This window comes from Chrysemys picta, chromosome 23 (assembly GCF_011386835.1).
Source record: "Chrysemys picta bellii isolate R12L10 chromosome 23, ASM1138683v2, whole genome shotgun sequence".
In the NCBI taxonomy this organism is placed as follows: domain Eukaryota; kingdom Metazoa; phylum Chordata; order Testudines; family Emydidae; genus Chrysemys; species Chrysemys picta.
The window spans coordinates 401,506-426,358 of NC_088813.1; the positions used below are offsets into that span (position 1 = coordinate 401,506).

Genomic DNA, 24,853 nt, shown 5'->3' on the forward strand with positions numbered 1-24,853 from the left:
GAGCGGGGGGCCAGCGGCTTCAGCAGCGGTTACTGCGCATGCCCCGAGCCCCCCCCCGGAGTAGCCGATCCCGGGGCCGGGCTTCCAGCTCCCAGGCTTCCTCTCTCGGGCTCCGCGAATCCGGGGCTGGACTTCCCGGGTCACACGCTGCCGCCGCCTCCATTGTGAGCCGAGCCCGGGCCGAGCCTGCAGGTGAGGGGGCCCCGGGGGAAGGGCCGGGCAGGGAAGTGACTCTGCCCCAGCGGCCCCTCCGCCCCCCAGCTCTGCTCTCGGGGGGGCTGCGAGTCCCAGAGCTGCTGCCCCCCCCCCCCCCGGGATCTGCCCCCCTCCCCCCATGCCCCCAGCGCCTGCAGGAGCCGAGCCAGCCCCGGGAGAGTGACCGCCCCAGGCCGGGCCAGGGCCCGAGTCTCCCAGCCCGAGGGGGCAGGAGGGAGCCGGGGCAGAGACTGGCAGGGGCAGCAGGAGCAATGGGAGGAGGGAGATTCCTGGCTCCCAGCCCCGCCCAGCCCCATTCCCTGCAGCCCCCCGGGGCAGTGACTGCCCTGGGGAGAAGGGGAGGGGCAGGGAGAGGAAAAGCCAGTTCCTGCCTCTGCCTGGTCCCGCACTGCTGGGGGACACGCTGCCCTGGGGACAGGGTCACGAGGATCCCCCAAAGAGGCACCTTTGATTCTGCTCTTTGGGTGCACAATTTTATCCTTTTCAGTTGTTTATAAAGGGCTGAACGTCACTGGATGGATCTTGGCTCTGAGCCCGTCTGGCAGCAGTGCCTACGTTCATCTTCAGGGTAGAAAGCCTCTGTCCAGAGCAAATTTGTTTTGGAAACAGATTAAAAAGCACCACTTAGCCTCATTTTGAGCAAGGGGGAAACAACCCTTTTACCATTATTTTTAAAAAGTGTTATCAACTTTTGAACTAATTCGGTAGCAGAAGGATTTAGGCTGGTAACTTTACATTTGACGCAGAGAGAATTCCTAGGTCAGACAGTCTCGTCTCTCAGCTCTGGTTAAAAACGACCTGTGATGTGTGTGTTTTCTGAGGGTTCAATAACTCTCCGTTCTGCACACACACTGATTCCTTCTTCCATTTGGTAAGTTTTGTTTATTAACTTAGGGTCTGATTTTGCCAAACACTTCCACACATGGGTGTCTTCAGCCATCTGAGCGGCATCACTGACTTTATTAAATCTCTGTTACTAGCCAGATCTACAAATGTCTCACAGATTTATTCCCGGTGGCAGGGGCAGAGTCTGTGCTATAATCACATGACCAAGGCCAGGAACTTTAATTACAGGACCCTAAAAGTACATTTCCAAATCCATAGTCAGGCAGCGGAATAAGTGGCCTGGTCTCAATAACTCTGGACATTCAGAACCGAACCCCGGCATTGCAGGCTCAGCATTTGTGAAACTCAGGCCACGTATTGAGATAACTGACTGTTGGGCCCTAACTTGATATTGCTCATTTGTTTGCTTGACCCCAAGTAGGAGTTCCCATTTCCAGACCTGACATGATCTCCTGGCTGGAGTGAAGGGAGGAGCTGTGGGTCCCCAGTCTCTGGGGAGAGGAGGAAAGAGAGATACTGAGAGATGCCCGCAGAGGTAAGGAATTGGCAAAAGTGGCTCAGAATCCGTGTTTTACACCTTCATGGCAAATGCCAGTTCTGAGTTTTCACCAATCCTGTGTGCCCAGGTAGAAACAAACTCTCTCCTAACTATTCAGATGGGAATGAGGTGCCAGAATTGGTTCCCTCCTTTCTCTCTTTGGGGAAGGATTTGGGGACAGTTGTTCGGTGTGTTTCCACTTTCCCACTCCCCTTTTGGTTTGTCCCCTTTTTTCTGCAGCAGAGGGCGTGACGTGAACTGGATTATCTCTGTGTCTCTGGGACGGTGAGTGAGACCGAGGAGAATCCTCAGCTGGGAGTCCGGAGCAGGAGGAACCACACAGGACAGTTTGGGGAGATCGTAGGAGACTCAGCCCAAGCCATGCGGGCACCAGGGAAAAGAGCCAGGGCAGAGACTGAGTGAATCAGCTCACCAGAGCAGAGGGGTTGGAAAAATCAAAGAAACTTCCCAGCAGAGAATCCCCACTGGAGACAGACCCAGTATGTTTGGTGACTGTGGGAACAGCTTCCCTGGGAGTTCTGCCCATATTACTCAGCAGACAGTCCACATGGGAGAAAAACGCTATAGATGTGCTGAGTGTGGGAAAAGCTTCTCTCAGAGTACAACGCTCATTAACCATCAGAGACTCCACACAGGAGAGAAGCCCTACATGTGCCCCACGTGTGGGATCAGCTTTGTTCAGCTCTCACAAGTTGTTAGACACCAGAGAATCCACACGGGAGAAAAGCCCTATACATGCCTGACCTGTGGGAAAAGCTTCCAATACAGTTCAGCTCTTACCACACATCAGAGAAAACACACTGGAGAGAAACCTTATAAATGTCCCGAGTGCCAAAAAACATTCAGTGACAGTTGAATCTTTAGCAGGCATCGGCGGGTACACACAGGAGAGAAGCCCTTCAAATGCTGTGATTGTGGGAAAAGCTTTGGGGAGAGCTCAGACCTTCTTGTACATCAGAGAGTACACACGGAAGAGAAACCCTATAAATGCCTTGAGTGTGGGACAAGTTTCAGAGTACCATCAGCACTTATTGTGCACCAGAGAGTACACACTGGAGAGAGGCCCTATAAGTGCCTGACCTGTGGGAAAACATACCGGTGTAGCTCACACCTTACTAAACATCAGAGAATCCACACAGGCAAGAAATCCTTGAAGTGCCCTTACTAGGGAAGGGCCAAGTGAATCCTGTGAACCTCAGAGCATCAGGCCAGGCTGGAGTGGCTGTGTGGGACGTTATTGACATGAACTGGGAACATATAGATTATTGTTGCAACCAAGGTCCTGTAGTGGCACCAAATATTCTATAAAGGGGGTCAGATAAGGTGTCTAAAACAAGGTTATGGTTTGCTAGTTATGATTATGCTATCTGTATGCATGTGCCATTTTAGTATTTAAAGTTGTAAGTATTGGCTCTATACTGTCTGTATTTCAAACTTGTGCAATGCTTCTGGATGATACCCCAGACAATGTGGCGTCAGCACTGCCTAGCCTGCTTGATGGTCCATTAAGGACAATCAGCTATACAACTGACCCACGGAGAGAAGGCAGATACACCTTGTGACTCAGCAAGGTATGCAGGAACCTGCCTATGGACTGAACTCTAAGGTTTTTTTCTTGCCATGTGTCCGAATGCTTGTCTTTGCAACAAAGAAAGAAAGGCCACATCACAAGAGACTATAAAAGACTGCTGCATCTCCTCCATCTTGTCTTCATTCCTGCTTCTTGCCTGTGGAGGGACTTTGCTACAAACTGAAGTTCTAAACAAAGGACTGAATGACCCATCCCAGCTGGGGATGTATTCCAGAGACTTGATTTGAACCTGCAGTTTATTCTAACAGTGCTATAAGCCTAAACCAAGAACTTTGCTATTACTGTATGTAATTGATTCCATTTAACCAATTCTAGCTCTCATCTATATCTTTTTCCTTTTATGAATAAACCTTTAGATTTTAGATTCTAAAGGATTGGCAACAGCGTGATTTGTGGGTAAGATCTGATTTGTATATTGACCTGGGTCTGGGGCTTGGTCCTTTGGGATCAAGAGAAAAGAAAAAAGGTTACTGGGGTATTGGTTTTCATAACCATTTGTCCCCATAATGAGTGGCACTGGTGGTGTACTGGGAAACTGGAGTGTCTAAGGGAATTGCTTGTGTGACTTGTGGTTAGCCAGTGGGGTAAAACCAAAGTCCTCTCTGTCTGGCTGGTTTGGTTTGCCTTAGAGGTGGAAAAACCCCAGCTCTGGGCTGTAACTGCCCTGCTTTAAGCATTTTGTCCTGAATTGGCACTCTCAGTTGGGTCCCACCAAGGGCACCATCGTTACACTGTGTAATGGGGATATGCAATTGTTATAAAGCAGAGAATAAAATCCCATTCCTGGAACAGACTTGTGTAGAGCAGGAGGCTGGGTTAAGATTCCCACACGGTGATGGGATTTGATTATGATTTTTCAAGACTCTCTGGATGTCCCCTGATCCACTCCTACATTTAAGTTAATTCCCCACAGGAGAGTTGGCACCATCCCAGAGCGCTGGGCAATTCCCTGAGCTGAGCTCTCCCACAGGAGCTGATCGCAGACTCGGGGTGATTCTAACGCTGGGCGTGTCCCTACCTGTGTGGCTGGAAAGGGGGGGTTGAGAGCCTGACACAGCAGCACAGAGTCGGGGGGGGGGACCCAGGCTGGGGGGACAGGCACACTCAGTAGCACCCCAGCACATCTAGTGGCACCCTAGAAATGGGGGCTCAACCCATCACAGCACTGCACATACTTCTCCCCCATTAAAGGATGAGAGAACCAACAGGCTGCTTATTACACCACTGATAGGTGGGAGTGCTCACACACTGTGGGGTTGAGCACGGTAGAAGCACCCACACACCATAGAAATGATCTTATCTTACGCTCTGTGACCTCTCATTTCTACTTGATAGTACGTTGTTTAATAAAATGGATACATTCAGGAGCAATAATGGTCTCTAGGAGGTTTGAAATCCAACGTCCTGACCTTGGGCTTGGGATGACGGTTTATTTGTGACTTTCCTGCTGCGCAGGAGGAGGAATAACATGGGTCTTCTCAGATTCATTCATCTGCAAAGGAGAAGAATGTGAGAATGGGCCTTCATGGGATGCAGGGAGGGGGTAGCTAGGAGCTGATGGGACTTTCAGCTGTTTGTTCCCTGTAGTTACCATGAATTCATAGATCTAGAAGGTTTAGCTCAGTGGTTCTCAACCTGCAGCTTGTGGGCCACTTGCAGACTGCAGCCCAATCAGTACACAGCTGCAGCCCACGTGACACCCTCAGGGCCATACGGGATCAGCGGTTCTCAACCAAGGGTCCGTGGCCCACAGGGTGTTCGTGAGCCCTTTCAAGGGGGCCATGGGGCCCTGTGGCTGAAGCCCTGATCTCTGCTGCCCCCTGCAGGGCTGAAGATGGGAGGTGCGGGGCTGAATCCCTGAGCTCCGGTGCTCCCTGTGGGGCAGGTTAGCCCTGAGCACATGGGCAGAGTTGGGGACATGGAGGGCATAGCCCCCCCTCCCCCCCACTGCAGCGCAAGATCACGGCAATCCTGGGGCAGCTCCACACCTGCCCCTCCCCCACCCAGGTCAGAAGCGGGAAGCTGGAGCCAGGCAATGGGGGTCAGCTGTGGCTCTGGCTGGTGCATGGAGTAGGCAGCAGGATCCTGCCTCTCCAGCTGGTGCCCCAGATTGAAGCTGCTCCTCCACTCCCAGCCCCCTTTACTCCCACAGAGGCAGCTGGTTAGAGCTGCCCAACTCCGTGGCTGGCAGACCCCTCCGGGAACAGTGACCGCAGAGGAGTCCTCCCAGCACCATCCCTAATACCCCTTTCCCTACACCCTGAGCTACGCCCTCCCTGCACCACCCTCTGCCCCCACACAGCCCCTAGCTACCCCCTCCCTGCCCCCTGCGCTACCCCCTGCCTCCACACAGCCCCTAGCTACCCTCTCCCTGCCCCCTGAGCTACCCCCTGCCCGTACACAGCCCTTCGCTACCCCCTCCCTGCCCCCTGCCCCCACACAGCCCCTAGCTACCCCCTCCCTGCCCCCTGAGCTACCCCCTCCCTGCACCCTGCGCTACCCCCTGCCTCCACACAGCCCCTAACTACCCCCTCCCTGCCCCCTGAGCTACCCCCTGCCCATACACAGCCCTTCGCTACCCCCTGCCCGTACACAGCCCTTCGCTAACACCTCCCTGCACCGAGCTACCCCCTGCCCCCACACAGCCCCTAGCTACCCCCTCCCTGCACCCTGAGCTACCCCCTGCCCCCACACAGCCCCTAGCTATTCCCTCCCTGCCCCCTGAGCTACCCCCTGCCTCCACACAGCCCCTAGCTACCCCCTCCCTGCACCCTGAGCTACTCCCTGCCTCCACACAGCCCCTAGCTACCCTCTCCTGCACCCTGAGCTATCCCCTGCCCCCACACAACCCCTAGCTACCCCCTCCCTGCACCCTGAGCTACCCCCTGCCCGTACACAGCCCCTAGCTACCCCCTCCCTGCACCCTGAGCTACCCTCTGCCATCATACAGCCCCTAGCTACCCCCTGCCATCATACAGCCCCTAGCTACCCCCTCCCTGCATCTTGAGCTGTTTTCAAACTTTTTGAGCTAAGGTCCCCACCTTTGAGTTATAATTTTTGGTTGCGCCCCTGCCCCCACCCCCATGCCAGACAGGTGGGTGGCTTGCTGAGGTGAGTCAGAAGGTGGAGGTGGCTCTGCCTCCCTTGACCCTGCTATCCAGGGCTCAAGCCCCACTGGCCCTGGCCCTCCCAAAAAGACATCAAACTACACCTATGCCCAAGGCCCCTCTGCCCCCAGCCCCTGAATTTGTATAGCATGGCGAGGGGGGGCCTCAGAGAGAAAAAGGTTGAGAACCCCTGGTCTATATGTTGTGTGGCTGCTGCCCACATAACACAGAGAGAGCTGCCCCCAATGGTAACTAGCTTGAGAACCACTGGGTTAGCTAGATGACTGAGTTGCTGATTGTTAGCAATGTTCCCTCTCATTATTTGCATCCGTGTTTAATGAATTTTGTTATGTGCACCAATATGAAGCTGGGGGGTGGGGCTGAGGGGTTTGGAGTGTGGGAGAGGACTCAGGGCCAGGGCAGAGAGTTGGGGCATGGGGGGCTGAGGATCTGGCTGGCGGTGCAGGCTCTGGAATGGGGCCTGGGATGAGGGGTTTGGGGGGGCAGGCTGTGGCAGGGTGTGAGGACTCTCCCCAGGCCTCTCTCATCACAGTAGCCAGGGGCTGGGGGAGAGGTGTCTCTCCCCATCTGCACAGTCCTTGATAGCCTGCTGCGCGGCCAGGCAGCTTAGAGGGAACAGAGGTTACCAGGAGAGTTACACACGTCCACTGTGATGGGTCTGTAGTTCTCCTTTATGACACACGTATCCTCTCCAAAGCCCTGCCCTAAGAATGTGAAATGGAATGAGGCAGGCTCCCCACTAACAGCTGGGCAGGACAAAGGGACAGTTCAATGAGAGGCGTAGGTGGAGGAAAGGGGAGGCCCAGGGCAATGCCACTGTCTGTGGAGCCCCGGGGCCAGGGACAGTTCCTCTTCTCTCCCCACCCCTCCTTGGCCAGAACTTGCAGGGGGGCAGGGACTTGGGGGAAAGGGTAGAATGGATGCAGGGCGGAGCAGGAGCAGGGAGAGGCGGGGCAGGGTTGGGGCCTTGGGGGAAGGGGTGGGGTGGTGGTGGGGCACCCAGAGGCCAGAGGGGAAGTTGGTGCCTATTGGGCAGGTGAGGCTACCTGCACGTATGCTGTAGCCATGAGATCCAGAAGGGGGATGCGACCAGGTGACTCTGCCTGGGAAGCTAGACAAATACAGGGAGGAGGAGCAACGGGTAGGGCAGGGAAGGGGTCAGGCACCTGAAATGGGTCAGTCTCGGCTGGCTTGGAGGGTGGGGAAGGCCAGAGCCCTGGCTCTAAGAAAAGAAAGTATGGGTTAAAAAAACGTTATACCCACAGATATGGAGTTCTAAGGGCAGTTTCATAGTAGACATGGTGAGCATCAGAGTTGCAAAAAGTTCTTTTCAGAATTAGTTCCATAGGTTCTAGGCCAATGTCCATTATCAGGGTGCTCCAGACTGGAGCTGGAGATCTCAGTCATGGACTGAAACATCCCCTGATGAAGCTGAAGCAGATCCGAGATAGCAGGATGCCGGCCCAAGAGTTCCTTTTATAGTTCTCTGGAAGCCTCCTGACATTCAGGTGTTCCTTGGGTGCAGCATTGTGGCTTTGAAGTAAAACCTCCTATTTCCCCTGTATACACAGGTAACTGTTCATAGACAGTTTACTACAAACTTCAAAGAGAATTACAGACAATGATATTGTTACACCAAAACTTCATCAAAATGTTAAAATTCTCTTTTGATCTCTCAATCAATAGACCACAGTGACAGATAGGAACCGTCTGGTGACACTGTTAACCTCAAACCAGGGGTGGCCAACCTGTGCCTGCAAAGGAGCCATAATTTGCTAATGTACATTGCCAAAGAGCCACACTATTATGTCAGCAGCCCCCATCAGCTCCCCCACCCCACCTGCCAGCCGCCCGCCCATCAGTGCCTCCCCTCCCTCCCTGTGCCTCATGCAGCATGCAGGACGCTCTGGGGGTGAGGAGAAGAGGGAGGGCACGGCAGGCTCGGGGAAGGGGGCGGGAAGGGGCAGGGCCTTGGGGGAAGGGGGGGAGTGGGGGCAGGGCCTGTGGCAGAGGCAGGGATTGAACAGTGAGCATTGGAAAGTTTGCACCTGTAGCTCCAGCCCCGGAGTCGGTGTCTATGGAAGGAGCCGCATATTAACCTCTGAAGAGCCGCATGCGGCTCCGGAGCCACAGGTTGGCCACCCCTGCTCTAACAAGATATAGGTAAACACACACGAATACAACCACTATCTTCTTCTAATTTTCTAACAATACAAATCTATATTTCACAGCTCTAGTTTATCTAACATGGAATGGCCCCAATTACCATTTACACACTTTTGAATACAGTGGTCTATAAAGCAGGGGTGGACAAACTTTTTGGCCTGAGGGCCACATCAGGGTTCTGAAACTGTATGGAGCGCTGGGTAAGGAAGGCTGTGCCTCCCCAAACAGCCTGGCCCCCACCCCCATCTGCCCCCTCCCACTACCTGCCCCCTGCTCCAATTAGCATAACAAAAGTGGTGATGGTATCATAATATTTAGACACATAAAAATATAGTTAGTTGTAGTTTTAAGGCTTTTTACAAGTATTACACAGGGATAGTTTAAGGTAACGTGAGCTAGAAATCCAAAATGGCGGCCGCAATAATTTAACATAAGAAAATCAAATTGGAGAACTTAGGTAGAGTTGACCAATAGCATGCAGGCAACTGGGGTGAAGTAAAGTTCAGCAGGGTGAGATTAAATTCACTCCCAGAGGTCAGTCAGGTAAGAAGGAGGTTCCTGCCTGGGTCCAGCACAAATGACAGGTAAAGCTGATTGGCTGAACAGGTATCACCCCACCAGGTGGGCACTATGGTAATAACTGGTATTGAGAGAGCAATGAATCAGAAAAGGGTCAAAAAATCCTATATAAGGTACAGAGCAGACAGGCTTCAGTGCGGGTGTGTAGTGAGCAGAAGAGATAAGAGAGCAGAGAAGAGAAGATCAAGAGAGCGGAGCAGATAGAAGCAAGAAAGAATCCTTCTAGAGCTGAAATCACCGAGATGAGTCAGAAGGAAAGTACGGAATTGATTAAGTAAGGAATAACTCTCTTGATTATAAGGAAATAATTGTTAACAAAGCTGAATGCCTGCATCCGAATGGATTTTACCCCACCCAGTCTATGACTGATCACCATTCATAGTACAGGCGAATCTCATCTTACACGCATTTAACATGCGCAAATTCAGCTTTGCGCAGTCAGCAAAAACAAACAAAAAAAATAACAATTTAAATACTGTACCTGTAGTGCGGGCGATTCCACCCGCCATTACACTCAATGTAATTTTGACTATACGAGATTTTCGCTTTACGCGCTGACAGCGAAACGTAACCCCAGCGTAAGATGAGACTCGCCTGTATGTTATTACTTAATAATGTCATGTAATGTGTAATATTTCAATGCTGTTTTATATGTGTGTGTAAGAGATCTGTATGTTACATTGCAATAGGTTTGGTAAAATATTGCAACATTTTATAAAGGCTTTATAAATATGTATAAGAGGTCTATTGTATTGTGCAACATTGTATCTGCTACATGGGTCATGTAGTGTAGCTTGTGTTGCATTGTATTTTCCCTTAATGAGTGTACTTAATTGATTTGTTTAAATAAATGTTATTTGTTTTCAAAGTATTACTGTTTGAGCGTCAATCCTTGGGAAGGGCTGTATCCATATCTTCCCAGGAGTTCACAGAACTAATCTGTTCTGAGGAATCCTCTGACGGTTAGAGACTAACTCCTGGATAAAAGGTAGGCAATTCCTCTAGGCCGGGCTGCCTCCTGTTACCCATTGAGATGCACCAAACTGACAACGGTTTGCGGTTATGGAGAGGCCATTATTAGGGTGCCTTGGGTTCAAATTTTGGGGTAACAAGATCCCTAGTCCTTTAGGCCTCCCACAAAGGCCCCTGCTATTGAGTGGATCAGAATATAGAAGATGGTTGGGGTCAGTCTAGACTAGGAAAAACAGGGGAGGGTCAGAGGAGATTTGCTAGTGAATCCCAACCACTTTTCCCACCCAAGAGGCCCTTGGAGGCTGATGCTCCAGAGTAGAGATGGGATCCCAAGACCTTTAGGCCTCCTACAAAAGACCCTGTAGGAATCAGTCCTTCTCAGTGGTGCTTTCTGAATGCAGAGGAGGCAGGGAAAAGAGGCAAGTGATAAGAGGCAGCATCTCTCTTCCTTGTATTGTCCGCTGTGATCCCTTATGATTTCCCCAGGACCCTGTGCTTCCCACATCCACCAATCCTCCAATTTCCTCCCCAAAACCCAGTCCTCCTGGTCCCTTCACATTTGATGCCCTGGAACCCAGCACCTCGGGGGATTTGGGGAGGGGAAGAGTTGCCATCCCCAGGGACAGTCTCCCTGCAGGGATCAGGCTCTAGGTAATTGGGGGAGCCCAGCCCAGAGATTGCTGGAAAATGGGGTGTAGGGGCAGGAATCCAGAGTGAATGTGGGGCCTGGCCCAAGTATCCCTCACCTAGTCTCCGTGGAAGGGGCATCACATCAGGGAAGGAGGGGGGGGGGGGGGGGGGAGACTTCATCCAGGCAGAGGGAGCTTCTGGAGGAGTTTCTCTCTCCCTCCTCCCAGCAGGTTAGCTGGAGGCAGGAAGGCCCCTGAGCTCAGCACCAGGGCTGCAGCAGGGAGGAAGGGCTGACTGGGACTTCTCCTCTGCTGGGCTTTGCTGAGATATGACGTTATTGATATAATCTGGGACCATATAGATCATTGTTGCAACCAAGGTCTTGTAGTGGCACGCAAATCTTGTATAAAGGGGGTCAAATGGGGTGTCTAAGACAAGGTTATGATTTACTGGTTATGATTATGCTGTCTATATGTGTGTATCAATTTTGTAGTTGAAGTTATAAATATTGGCTCTATACTGTCTATTTCAAACTTATGCTATGCTGCTGAGTGACATCCCAGACAAACTGGTGTTAGCTCTGCCTAGCCTGCTTGATGGCCCATTAAGGACCATCAGCTATACAATGGACCCATTGAAAGAAGGCAAATATGCCTTGTGACTCAGCAAAGTATGCAGGAACTTGCCCATGTGACTCCAGACTCCATTTTGCTGTAATTTTCCACAGTAAGAACAAAGAGGTGTTCCTACACCTGGAAAAGACTATATAAGGCTGATGCCTCATCTCCATCTTGTCTTCAATCCTGCTTCATACCTCTGGAGGAACTTTGCTACAAGCTGAAGCTTTGAACAAAGGACTGAGGACCCATCCCAGCTGGGGATGTATTCCAGAGACTTGATTTGAACCTGCAGTTTATTCTATCGCTGCTGCAAATCATAGAATATCAGGGTTGGAAGGGACCTCAGGAGGTCATCTAGTCCAACCCGCTGCTCAAAGCAGGACCACTCCCCAACTACTTTTTTTTTTTTTACCCAGATCCCTAAATGGCCCCCTCAAGGATTGAACTCACAACCTTGGGGTTAACAGACCAATGTGCAAACCACTGAGCTATCCCTCTCCCCTTGCTGCAAGCCTGAACCAAGAACTTTGCCATTACTGTATGTAATTGATTCCATTTAACCAATTCTAACTCTCATCTCTATCTTTTTCCTTTTATGAATAAACCTTTAGATTTTAGATTCTAAAGGATTGGCAACAGCGTGATTTGTGGGTAAGATCTGATTTGTATATTGACCTGGGTCTGGGGCTTGGTCCTTTGTGCTCTTGTTGCCAAGAAGGCTAACGGCATTTTGGGCTGTATAAGTAGGGGCATTGCCAGCAGATCGAGGAACGTGATTGTTCCCCTTTATTCGACATTGGTGAGGCCTCATCTGGAATACTGTGTCCAGTTTTGGTCCCCACACTACAAGAAGGATGTGGAAAAATTGGAAAGAGTCCAGCGGAGGGCAACAAAAATGATTAGGGGTCTGGAGCACATGACTTATGAGGAGAGGCTGAGGGAACTGGGATTGTTTAGTCTCCAGAAGAGAAGAATGAGGGGGAATTTGATAGCAGCCTTCAACTACCTGAAGGGGAGTTCCAAAGAGGATGGAGCTCGGCTGTTCTCAGTGGTGGTAGATGACAGAACAAGGAGCAATGGTCTCAAGTTGCAGTGGGGGAGGTCCAGGTTGGATATCAGGAAAAACTATTTCACTAGGAGGGTGGTGAAACACTGGAATGCGTTACCTAGGGAGGTGGTGGAGTCTCCTTCCTTGGAGGTTTTTAAGGCCCAGCTTGACAAAGCCCTGGCTGGGATGATTTAGCTGGGAATTGGTCCTGCTTTGAGCAGGGGGTTGGACTAGATGACCTCTTGAGGTCCCTTCCAACTCTAATATTCTATGATTCTATGATTCAAGAGAAAAGAAAAAAGGTTACTGGGGTATTGGTTTTCATAACCATTTGTCCCCATAACGAGTGGCACTGGTGGTAATACTGGGAAACTGGAGTGTCTAAGGAGATTGCTTGTGAGACTTGGCGGTTAGCCAGTGGGGTGAGACCGAAGTCCTCCTAGTCTGGCTGGTTTGGTTTGCCTTAGAGGTGGAAAAAACCCCAGCCTTGGGCTGTAACTGCCCTGTTTGAGCAATTTGTCCTGAGTTGGCACTCTCAGTTGGGTTCCGCCAGAACTGCATTGTCACACCTGAGCTCAGCACCAGGGCTGCAGCAGGGAGGAAGGGCTGATTGGGACTTCTCCTCCTCTGCTGGGCTTTGCTGAGACCAGGCAAAGCCAGAGGGTTCCTGACCAGCTCAGGGTCAGCTGCTGCTGGAACCTGCCCCCAATGGATACCTGGGAGCCAAATGCCCCTGCTGCGGGTGGGAATTAGGAAATGGAATTTTTACTATGGCCAGCCCTAGTCAGGGCAGTGAGAGAATTTCTCTCCTATGTGGAGAAGTCTCTGATGCGAGCACCAAATGAAGCTTCTGCCACATTCAAGGTCTTTATTCTGTGAGTTATCACATGTGGAATAATGTGTGAGCTCAGACTGACTTTTTTCCTGCAGTTATTGAAGCTTTTCCTACCATCCAAGCACTTATAGGGTTTCTCTCATGTGAATTGTCTGATATGAAGCAAGGTTTGATCTTCGAATAAAACTTACCCCACAGCTGAGGCACTTACATGATTGCTCTCCTGATGCTTTGAGCTCTCACTGAAACTTTTCCCACTCTCTCCTGTGTGCACTCTCCAATGGGTATGAAGATTTGAGCTCCGATTGAAGCTTTTCCCACAGATCAAACATTTATAGGGTTTCTCTCCTGTGTGGATTCTCCCATGGTTACTAAGGTCTGAGCGGCGACTGAAGCTTTTCCCACAGTCCAAGCATTTATATGGTCTCTCTCCTGTGTGGATTCTCCCATGGTTACTAAGGCCTGAGCGGTGACTGAAGCTTTTCCCACAGTCCAAGCATTTATACGGTCTCTCCCCTGTATGGATTCTTTCATGGCTAATAAGGCCTGAGCTCTGACTGAAGCTTTTCCCACACTCCAAGCATTTATAAGGTTTCTCTCCCGTGTGGGTTCTCTGGTGTATAAGGAGGACTGATGGTGCACTGAAGCTTTTCCCACACTCAAGACATTTATATGGTCCCTCTCCTATGTGCACTCTCTGATGGGCAGTAAGATTTGAGCTCCCATAAAAGCATTTCCCACAGTCCAAGCATGTATAGGGTCTCTCTCCCATGTGGATTCTGCTATGGTTAATAAGGCCTGAGCTCTGACTGAAGCTTTTCCCACAGACCAAGCATTTATATGGTCTCTCTCCTGTGTGGATTCTCCCATGGTTACTAAGGTCTGAGCGGCGACTGAAGCTTTTCCCACAGTCCAAGCATTTATATGGTCTCTCCCCTGTATGGATTCTCTCATGGCTAATAAGGCCTGAGCTCTGACTGAAGCTTTTCCCACACTCCAAGCATTTATAAGGTTTCTCTCCCGTGTGGGTTCTCTGGTGTATAAGGAGGACTGATGGTGCACTGAAGCTTTTCCCACACTCAAGACATTTATGTGGTCCCTCTCCTGTATGCACTCTCTGATGGGCAGTAAGATTTGAGCTCCGATAGAAGCTTTTCCCACAGTCCAAACATTCATAAGGTTTCTCTCCTGTGTGAGTTCTCTGATGTATAATAAGGGTTGATAGTACACTGAAACTTTTCCCACACTCGAAACATTTATAGGGTCTCTCTCCTATGTGCACTCTCCGATGGGTAGTAAGATTTGAACTCTGATTGAAGCTTTTCCCACAGTCCAAGCATTTATAGGGTCTCTCTCCGGAATGGATTCTACCATGTTTAATAAGATCTGAGCGCCGACTGAAGCTCTTCCCACACTCCAAGCATTTATATGGTTTCTTTTCCTTGGGATTTGTCTGCTGGTCTGTGGTTTCCTGGGGATCCTTGCCTCCTCCCCCACATTCAATTACTTCATTCACTTTCTTCCTTTGGCGGTTTTCCAACTTTCTCTCCGACCTGTGCCGATGATTCCAGGCTTTTCTCTGTTCCCAGTACTGGGAAAAATTCCCTTGAGCTCTTCTCAAAAACCTCCCCTGCAGTTCCACTTGGTCAGGACCTTCCTGCTGTGGATTCCCCTCCTCGTTCTCATTCATTGTCTCATCACCTGCTGGGGAAGAGAGAGAAAGTCCAGGCAGGAGTCATTGCCTGGGCTGGTAGAAAGGAAAGAATGTGTGATGGGGTCAGCACCCGCCTCTCGTGGGCATGTCTGCGTTCTTTATCCTCTGGTGACCCCTTTCAGTGGTTCTCAGTCGGTTTCTTCAACAACTCAGCCCTCTGGCTGAGTCACACAGTGTCTGCGCGTGAACCAGAACAGGCCCCTTCCGGGGTACACAGTCCACCAGGCCTAGCCCAGTACCCCCCTGGTGCTGTTTCTCTAGCCCTGCCTGGGCTCAGTCCTAAAGTAGTCTCAGCCCTGGTAGGGGGCTGTATCCCCAGGGCTTCCCCCTTGGAGACACTATTTTCCTGGGGTCCTCCCCAGGCTCAGTCCTCACCCAGTCCCTTCAGCCAGACAGGAGCTCCTCAATGCTCCTCTGGTCGCTGCTTGCTCGGTCCTTTGCTCGGTCTGAGCTGCCAGCCAGGAGCCTCTCACTCCCCCGGTCCCTGCCCCCACTTAGCTGTTGTTGTGCTGCAGTGCCTTCAGGCAGCTGGGCACGGACTCCTTTTCCTTCAGCTCCCAGTAGCCGCTCAATCCAACAACTCTCTCTCTCTTCTCTGATCTGCTGCTCCTTTTTATATGCCCCCCCGGGCCCTGAGTGCTTGCTTCTTGTGCAGCCACTCTAGCCTGCTCGGAGGATCTCTCTACTGCTCCCTTCCTGGAATGGGTGTGGCAGAGCCCCGAGCTCTCCAGCAGGGGGCCCTTGGGCTTAGTCCACCCCCTCACACAATGACTGTTGGGGAGACTGAGAAATTGGATTCTGCCTCCACGTCCCATCCAAACACTCCCAGGGAAGTGAAGTCAGGGAGAAAACTCCTGACAGGGAACAGGGTGGGTGGGAAGCCATGAGTGATATCTGCCATGATGATACGACACCTGCTGACCAGCGCCTGACCTGGGTGAGATGAGGCAGAACTGAGGGGGGCTCACACCACATTTTGAGGATTTTCAGCTTTTTCCTCCATTTGCCAGATAGTTTCTGTGTCAGTGTCACTGACTCCTCACCTCTGCGGGTGCCTCTTGGGATCTTCCTTTCCTCGGAGTCCTGGAGATCCGGGACCCACGGCTCTTCCCCTGCTTCCAGCCAGGCGATCAGGGCAGGTTTGGGAATGGGGAGTCCTGCTCAGGGGTGAAATCAGGCATGAGCAGAGTGCACTGAGGATTGGGGCAGGATTTGTCACAAATTGAGTTTAAACTGACCCCATGATTTGCTGGGGGGTTGTGGGGTCTGAACAGATGGGAACATAGTCACTGAGCCCCTGTGGGAGAGGCAGATCTCTGGGGGTGGGGGGAAGTTGTCACTCCCTCCCTACGAGTGTTCAGGATCTGTGTGTTCTGGGGGACTTGCTGAGGCACACAAAGCTCTGATGTTAAATCTATTGACTTGAATTTATGGGCTAGTTTATTACGGCTCACCAATGGTCTGACCAGAAAATATTTAGGGTTTTGTCCCTAGTTAGAAAGAGTTCAACACCATGAGAGGATCCTCCACTTGTGTGGCAAGGACATGTATTCTGAGGAGAATATCAAAATATGAAGATCGTTACAATAAATGCTATTAAACACAGAATGACAAAGTAGTAATTCAATTCTATGGCACCTTGGGGTAACATTTCTATTCTAAAAGACTACGCAAACTAGCATACTCACACCCTTCCCTGAAGACCTGGGAGTGGGAGACAGAGGACCAGCCTCAACTCTGGCATGCCTGATGAATTCAATGGTCCAGACTTCCCCATTTGGTAGGGATCAGGGTTGAGTGTTAAGTAGCTTTGCTATATTGAGCTGATAGCTTGATAGAATATAGGAAAGAATGACCCCTCTGCATGGTTGTTTACCCTCGTATAGGGTCCTGGCCCCATTCTAATCAGGGCCCAAACTACGAGGCCCAAATATCATTTCCCCATCCAGATAAATCTTCGGGTACACTTACTCTTAGGCTAACATATTATGACATTTGTTGTCAGAAGGGGTCATGGTCAATGAAGTCTGAGAACTGCTGAGAAAGGATAACGTACCGCTTCTGCACTCATGAGAGCTGGAGGGATGGGTGTGAATTAGCATGTCCATTACGTTCACACAGGAGACTGGATTAGATGACCTCTTGAGATCCATTCCAGTCCTATGATTTTATGACTCCCCTATCCCATTGGAGGGGTTTGGAGGTGAGTGTCTCTCTTATACTGGAGCTGTGGACTATATGATCCATTCCCCTCTAATCTAACTGACCAGGGAAAAACCTGACCAGATGCGGAAATACAGGCCCCATGGCTTCAAATAGCTGAGGGGACAGGAATCCTTACCCAGCGAGGTCACAGTCTCATAGTTCTCCTGCATGACGTCCCTGTAGAGGGCTCTCTGAGCGGGGTCCAGCAGAGCCCCCTGCCCCGCGGTGAAATACACAGCCACCTCCTCGAAGCTCACTGGCATCTGAAACAACAGGTGCCCCCCACTCAGAGCCTGGTGCCCCAGCCACAGCCCCACTATTCATGGGGGAAGAAGCACAACACCAGGACAGCTCTGGGAGGGCCAGAGGAGCAGAATCCCATCCCCACCCTGCTCACAGTGGCCAGAAGGCTGCAGGGAACAGAGAGAAGAGGAGAGCTCCTTGTCCTCCCAGCAGATGGAGGAGGGCAGGGTCTTCTCATTTCCTACCCACCTACTAGGCACAGGCTGATGTGGGAGGCAAAGCTCAGTGCAGGGAACAGGGACAGGAATCCCAGCACCTCCCATTTGTGTTTCACTGCAGTCTCAGCCCAGGGGGTTCAGGCTCCAGCATTTTGCTGCTTTCCCAGCCGTGTCTGAGGGGGATCGGTTTCCTTTTTCAGAAATGGGGGAATGTTCACCCCCCCACCCGCAACAATGAGCCTGTTCATAAAAGAGCCCCTAGGCTGAGCATGTCCCAGCAGGTTTATCACACCCTGTCCCCCTCCCTGCCTCACCTTGTGTATTTCTTGCCCCTCCCCCCTCTACCTCAACCCTCCCCAGCAGCTCCCCCCAAAATCCCCTACCTGAGTTGGATCCACCACAGCCATTTCCCTGCCCCAGCCCCTAGGAAAATGGGACGATCTGGAGCGATCTGGGGTCATTATTCTGCAACCTGTCAGGGTGAGAAGAGCAATTGGGGAGGTTTCTGAATTAGCGTTATTCCATTTCACACCCCAATTCCCCCTAGGCTCTTTAAAGAACATAAGAATGGCCCTACGGGGTCAGACCAAAGGTCCATCTAGCCCAGTATCCTGTCTTCTGACAGTGGCCAGTGCCAGGTGCCCCAGAGGGAATGAGCAGAACAGGGAACCATCAAATGATCCATCCCCTGTCGCTCATTCCCAGCTTCTGGTAAACAGAGGCTAGGGGCACCATTCCTGCCCATCCTGGCTAATAGCCATTGATGGACCTATCCTCCATGAACTTATCTAGTTCTTTTTTGAACCCTGTTATGGTCTTGGCCTTCACAACATCCTCTGGCAAGGAGTTCCACAGGTTGATTGCGTTGTGTGAAGAAATACTTCCTTTTATTTGTTTTAAACCTGCTGCCTACTAATTTCATTTGGTGACGCCTAGTTCTTGTGTTATGAGAAGTAGTAAACAATACTTCCTTATCTACTTTCTCTACACCAGTCATGATTTTAGACCTCAATCATATCTCCCCTTAGCCATCTTTTTTCCAAGCTGAAAAGTCCCAGTCTTATTAATCTCTCCTCATACGGAAGCCGTTCCATATCCCTAATCATTTTTGTTGCCCTTTTCTGAACCTTTTCCAATTCCAATATACCTTTTTGGAGATGGGGCGACCACATCTACACGTAGCATTCAAGATGTGGGCATACCATGGATTTATATAGGGGCAAGATGATGTTTACTGTCCTATTATCAATCCGTTTCTTGATTATTCCCAGTATTCTGTTCGCTTTTTTGACTGCTGCACACTGAGTGGATGTTTTCAGAGAACTATCCACAATGACTCTGTGATTTCTTTTTTGAGTGGTAACAGCTAATTATTTTATATGTGTAGTTGGGATTATGGTTTCCAATGTGCATTACTTTGCATTTATCAATATTAAATTTCATTTGCCATTTTGTTGTCCAGTCATCCAGTTTTGAGAGATCCTTTTGTAGCTCTTCACAGTCTGCCTGGGTCTTAACTATCTTGAGTAATTTTGTATCATCTGCAAATTTTGCCACCTCACTGTTTACCCCTTTTTCCAGATCATTTATAATTGTTGAATAGGACTGGTCCCAGAAGAGACCCCTGGGACATAGGTGCCAACTCCATGGGTGCTCTGGGGCTGGAGTACACAAGGGGAAAAATTGGTGGGTGCTCTGCACCCACCGGCAGCTCCCCATCCTGCCCCGCCCCAGCTCACCTCCGCTCCGCCTCCTCCCCTGAGCGCGCCGTGGCTCCACTTCTCCCTCCTCCCTCCCAGCGCTTCCCGCCACGAAACAGCTGATTCGTGGCAACAAGCGCTGGGACAGAGAGGAGAGGAGGGGGAACGCGGCACGCTCGGGGAAGAGGTGGGTCCCGGGTGAGGATTTGGGGAAGGGGTCCAATAGGAGCAGGGAGGGGGCAGAGTAGGGCAGGGACTTTGGGGAAGGGGTTGGGATGGGGCGGGGCAGGAGGAGGCGGGGTGGAGCCGGGAGCGAGCACCCACTGGGGCCTGGAAAAGTTGGTGCCTATGCCCTGGGGGCACCACTATTTACCTCTCTCCATTTTGAAAACGGATCATTTATACCTACCCTTTGTTTCCTCTCTTTTAACCAGTTACCAATCCATGAGAGGACCTTCCCTCTTATCCCATTGCAGCTTACTTAGATTTTCAGAAAGCCTTTGACAAGGTTCCTCACCAAAGGCTCTTAAGCAAAGTACACCATATTCATTAGATCCCCGTTGTCCAAATGCTTGTTTACCCCCCTCAAAGGATTCTAGTAGATTGGTGAGGCATGATTTCCCTTTACTAAAACCATGTTAGGTTTCAGAGTAGCAGCCGTGTTAGTCTGTATCCGCAAAAAGAAGAACAGGAGTACTCGTGGCACCTTAGAGACTAACAAATTTATTAGAGCATAAGCTTTCGTGGACTACAGCCCACTTCTTCGGATGCAGTCAACAATTGGGCTGTAGTCCACGAAAGCTTATGCTCTAATAAATTTGTTAGTCTCTAAGGTGCCACGAGTACTCCTGTTCTTCTTAAAACCATGTTGACTCTTCTCCAATAAATTATGTTCATCTATGTGTCTGACAATTTTGTTCTTTATTATAGTTTCAACCAGTTTGCCCGGTACTGAATCAGGTTTATAGGCCTGTAATTGCCAGGATTACCTCTGGAGCCCTTTTTTAAAAATTGGCATCACATTAGCTATCCTCCAGTCACCTGGTACAGAAGCTGATTTAAATGATAAGTTACAGACTACACTTAGTAAGTTCTGCAATTCCACATTTGAGTTCCTTCAGAACTCTTGGGTGAATACCATCTGGTTATGGTGACTTATTGCTATTTAGTTTATCAATTTGTTCCAAAACCTCCTCTAATGATACCTCAATCTGGGACAGTTCCTCAGATCTGTCACCTAAAAAGAATGGCTCAGGTTTGGGAATCTCCCTCACATCCTCAGCCATGAAGACCGATGCAAATAATTCATTTAGTTTCTCTGTAATGGCCTTATCGTCCTTGAGTGCTCCTTTAGCATCTCATAAGAACATAAGAACGGCCATACTGGGTCAGACCACAGGTCCATCTAGCCCAGTATCCTGTCTACCGACAGTGACCAATGCCAGGTGTCCCCGAGGGAATGAACCTAACAGGTAACGATCAAGTGATCTCTCTCCTCCCATCCATCTCCACACTCTGACAAACAGAGGCTAGGGACACCATTCCTTACCCATCCTGGCTAATAGCCATTAATAGACTTAACCTATGAATATATAACCCTGTTATAGTCCTAGCCTTCACAACCTCGTCAAGCAAGGAGTTCTACAGGTTGACCGTGCGGTGTGTGAAGAAGAACTTCCTTTTGTTTGTTTTAAACCTGCTGCCCATTATGGGAACAAGTAAATAACTTTTCCTTATTCACTTACTCCATATCACTCATGATTTTATATACCTCTATCGTATCCCCCCTTAGTCTCCTCTTTTCCAAGCTGAAAAGTCCTAGACTTTTTAATTTCTCCTCCTATGGGACCCGTTCCAAACCCCTAAACATTTGAGTTGCCCTTCTCTGAACCTTTTCTAATGCCAGTATATCTTTTTTGAGATGAGGAGACCACATCTGAATGCAGTATTCAAGATTTGGGCGTACCATGGATTTATATAAGGGCAATCTTGATCGTCCAGTGGCCCCACTGGTTGTTTAGCAGGCTTCCTGCTTCTGATGTACTTAAAATTGTTTTTGCTATTACTTTTTGAGTCTTTGGCTAACTGTTCCTCAAATTCTTTTTGGCATTCCTAATTGTATTTTTATACTTCATTTGCCAATGTTTATGCTCCTTTCTATTTTCCTCAGTGGTAGAGTGAACTACCACTTTTTAAAGGATGCCTTTTTGCCTCTCACTGCTTCTTTTACTTCGTTGTTTAGCCACAGTGGCTCTTTTTTGGTTCTCTTACTATGTTTTTTTAATTTGGGGTGTACATTCAAGTTGAGCCTCTATTATGGTGTCTTTAAAAAGTTTCCATGCAGCTTGCAGGGGTTTTACTTTTGGCACTGTACCTTTTAATTTCTGTTTTACTAACTTCCTCATTTTTGTGTAGTCCCCCTTTCTGAAATTAAATGCTACCGTGTTGGGCTGCTGTGGTGTTTTCCCCACCACAGTGATAAATTTAATTATATTATGGTCACTATTACCAAGCGGTCCAGCTATATTCACCTCTTGGACCAGATCCTGTGCTCCACTTGGGACTAAATCAAGAATTGCCTCTCCTCTTGTGGGTTCCAGGACCAGCTGCTCCAAGAAGCAGTCATTTAAGGGGTCAAGAAACTTTATCTCTGCATCCCATCCTGAGGCGACATGTACCCAGTCAATATGGGGATAATTAAAATCCCCCATTATCAATGAATTTTTTATTTTAATAGCCTCTCTAATCTCCCTGAACATTTCACAGTCACTATCACCATCCTGGTCAGGTTGTCAGTAATATATCCCTACTGCTATAGTCTTATGGAATTATTATCCAGAAAGACTCTATGGTACCATTTGATTCATTTACGATTTTTACTTCATTTGATTCTACGCTTTCTCTCACATATAATGCCACTCCCCCACCAGCACGACCTGTTCTGTCCTTCCGATATATTTTGTACCCTGGTATTACTGTATCCCATTGATTATCCTCATTCCACCAAGTTTCTGTGGTGCCTATTACATCAATATCCTCATTTAATATGAGGCACTCTAGTTCACCCATTTTATTTAGTCTTCTACCATTGGTAAATAAGCACTTTAAAAACTTGTCTCCTTTTAGCTGTTTGCCATTACACAATGTAATTGAATGGGAATCTTTTTATTTGACTGTTTTTGATCCGACCCTGCCCGTATTTTATCATTTTCCATTCTCTTGTCCTCACTAGGACATAGAGATTCTCTATGAATAGATCCTCCCCTAAGGGATGTCCGAACCATGTGCTCCTCCACACCTGTCGGCTTTCCCCCAGCCCTAGTTTAAAAACTGTTCTACAACCTTTTTAATGTTAAGTGCCAGCAATTTGGTTCCATTTTGATTTAGGTGGAGCCCATCTTTCCTGTATAGGCTCCCCCTTTCCCAAAAGTTTCCCCAGTTCCTAATAAATCGAAACCCCTCCTCTCTACACCATCGTCTCATCCATGCATTGAAACCGTGCAGTTCTGCCTGTCTAACTGGCCCTGTGTGTGGAACTGGGAGCATCTCAGAGAATGCAACCATGGAGTCCTAAAGTCAATCTCTTACCTAGCAGCCTAAATTTGGCCTCCAGGACCTCTCCCCTACCCTTCCCTTCCCTATGTCATTGGTACTTACATGTATCACAACCACTGACTCTTCCCCAGCACTACATATAAGTCTATCTAGATGTCTCGAGAGATCTGCAACCTTCACACCAGGCAGGCAAGTCTCCGTGTGGTTCTCCCAGTCGTCGCAAACCCAGCTCTCTGTTTCTAATGATTGAACCGTCCATTACTAAATACCTGTCTCTTCCTAATAGCTAGAGTTCCCTCCCCGGAGAGGTATCCTCAGTGCGAGAGGAAACCACAACATCATCTGGAAGGAGGGATCCAACTATAGGATGATTTCCCTCTGCTCCAGTTGGATGTTCTCCTTCCCTGGAACTTTCATCCTCCTCAACAGCACAGAGGCTGTCAGACCGGGGGGTGGGACCATTCTACTGTGTCCCTCTATGTACATCTCTGCCTCCCTCAGCTTGGCCACCTTGGTCTCCAAAGTCCATACACAGTCTCTGAGGGCCAGGAGCTCCTTGCACCCCATGGACACATCCGCCATCCACCCATAGGGCAGGTAATCATACATATAAAGACTAAATTTTAAATATAATATATGGAGATATACCCATCTCATAGAACTGGAAGGGACCCTGAAAGGTCAGCAAGTCCAGCCCCCTGCCTTCACTAGCAGGACCAAGTACTGACTTTTGCCCCAAGATCCCTAAGTGGCCCCTCAAGGATTGAGCTCACAACCCTGGGTTTAGCAGGCCAAAGCTCAAACCACTGAACTCTCTCTCAACCTCAATTGTAAACAGGCTGTGACAGAGAGGAGATATTTGCCTTGTAAATTCTGAGCCCTTCAGGGGAAGTCCCCTGCTTACCCACCCCCATGTCTAGGGGAAAAGATTCCTCACTGGCTGCTGGGTGGGGGAGCTGCCAATTGCCATTGTATCTCTCTCCATCCCCCACCCTCCTCCTGCCCTCTGGCTCTGCCCTCCCCAGCCAGTCTCTGCTTGTTCCATATTCTCCCTCCAGCTCCCCCACAGCCCCCCTTTTCTTCCCTTTATCGGACACTCAGAGTTTCCCTCTAGTCCAGCTCTGCTCCCCTGAGCCCCAGAATTCTCCCCCTGCCCCGATACCTGTGTGTTCCCCCAGCCTCCCTCCAGCGCCCCACATCCCCCGGCCCCCTCCCGCCCCCTGCATCCCTGTTCCCCAATTCCTGCCCTCTCCCAGATCCCTGGTCACCCCCTCCTACAGCCCTGTTCCCCAATTCCTGCCCCCTCCTACAGCCCTGTTCCCCAATTCCTGCCCCCTCCCACATCCCCGGTCACCCCCTCCTACATCCCTGCTCACCCCCTCCCACATCCCTGTTCCCCAATTCCTGACCCCTCCCACATCCCCGGTCACCCCCCTCCTGCCCCCTCCCACATCCCTGTTCCCCAATTCCTGACCCCTCCCACATCCCTGGTCACCCCTCTCCCTCCCCCTCCTACAGCCCTGTTCCCCAATTCCTGCCCTCTCCCACATCCCCGGTCACCCCCCTCCTGCCCCCTCCCACATCCCTGTTCCCCAATTCCTGCCCTCTCCCACATCTCCGTTCTCTCCCCTCCCCCCCCCCAGCTCTCCCTGTCCCGGCCTCCCCCGCACACCCTGGGGCTGGCGGCAGCTTTCCCGGGCCCAGGCATCGCAGCCAGCTCGGCGGGGAGCAGCCTGGGGCCAGACCCGCTCCCCGCAGCCCGGGGCACCGCTCCCTGGGGGGTCCCTCACCTTCCCCCCGAGCGGGGCCGGGCCGGGGGCTCTGCCTGGGGGCGGCTCCCGGGGAGCAGCGGGAAGGGCCCGGCCGGAGACTCCCCGCTCCCGGCTGCAGCCCGGGCTCCGGGCTCCCCGCAGCAGCCGCCGGGCTCGGGGATCGAGCCGGGACCCGGAGTCACCGCAGCGGCTGCGAGTCGCTTCCCGCTGCCGGACTGAGCCCAGCGCCGCCGCCCAGCGGCTCCTGGGTCCTAGC

The 24,853-nt window shown here is 50.6% G+C and overlaps 1 protein-coding gene across 13 annotated transcripts; it reads right to left on the reverse strand.

Annotated features, from left to right (window-relative positions):
• Positions 1–963: 963 nt before the first annotated feature.
• On the reverse strand, positions 964–24,853 carry LOC101952482 (zinc finger protein 501-like). 13 transcript variants are annotated; one of them, XR_010594548.1, is made up of 7 exons: positions 24,616–24,843; positions 17,954–18,042; positions 17,246–17,372; positions 15,948–16,061; positions 13,402–14,894; positions 7,387–7,562; positions 4,524–4,704 (listed from the first exon to the last, which is right to left on the reverse strand). XR_010594548.1 is itself a non-coding variant. In XM_065576770.1 (7 exons), the coding sequence occupies exons 2-7, from the start codon at positions 18,029–18,031 to the stop codon at positions 4,701–4,703; spliced, it is 1,872 nt and encodes a 623-aa protein (XP_065432842.1). In that variant the 5' UTR covers positions 18,032–18,042; positions 24,616–24,843; the 3' UTR covers positions 4,524–4,700. The 13 variants fall into 13 exon arrangements, 9 of the variants coding, with proteins under 9 accessions (XP_065432846.1, XP_065432847.1, XP_065432842.1 ...); XR_010594551.1 differs by having other exon boundaries at positions 7,507–7,562; positions 12,474–14,894; XM_065576770.1 differs by having other exon boundaries at positions 7,507–7,562.

Coding starts and splice junctions, on each gene's coding strand:
- LOC101952482 (XM_065576767.1), bottom strand. CDS start 18,031: ATGACCCCAGATCGCTCCAGATCGTCCCATTTTCCTAGGGGCTGGGGC. Junction 17,373..17,953: donor CTGTGGTGGATCCAACTCAG/GTAGGGGATTTT, acceptor CTGTTGTTTCAG/ATGCCAGTGAGCTTCGAGGA. Junction 14,895..15,947: donor CCCAAGAGGCACCCGCAGAG/GTGAGGAGTCAG, acceptor TCTCTTCCCCAG/CAGGTGATGAGACAATGAAT.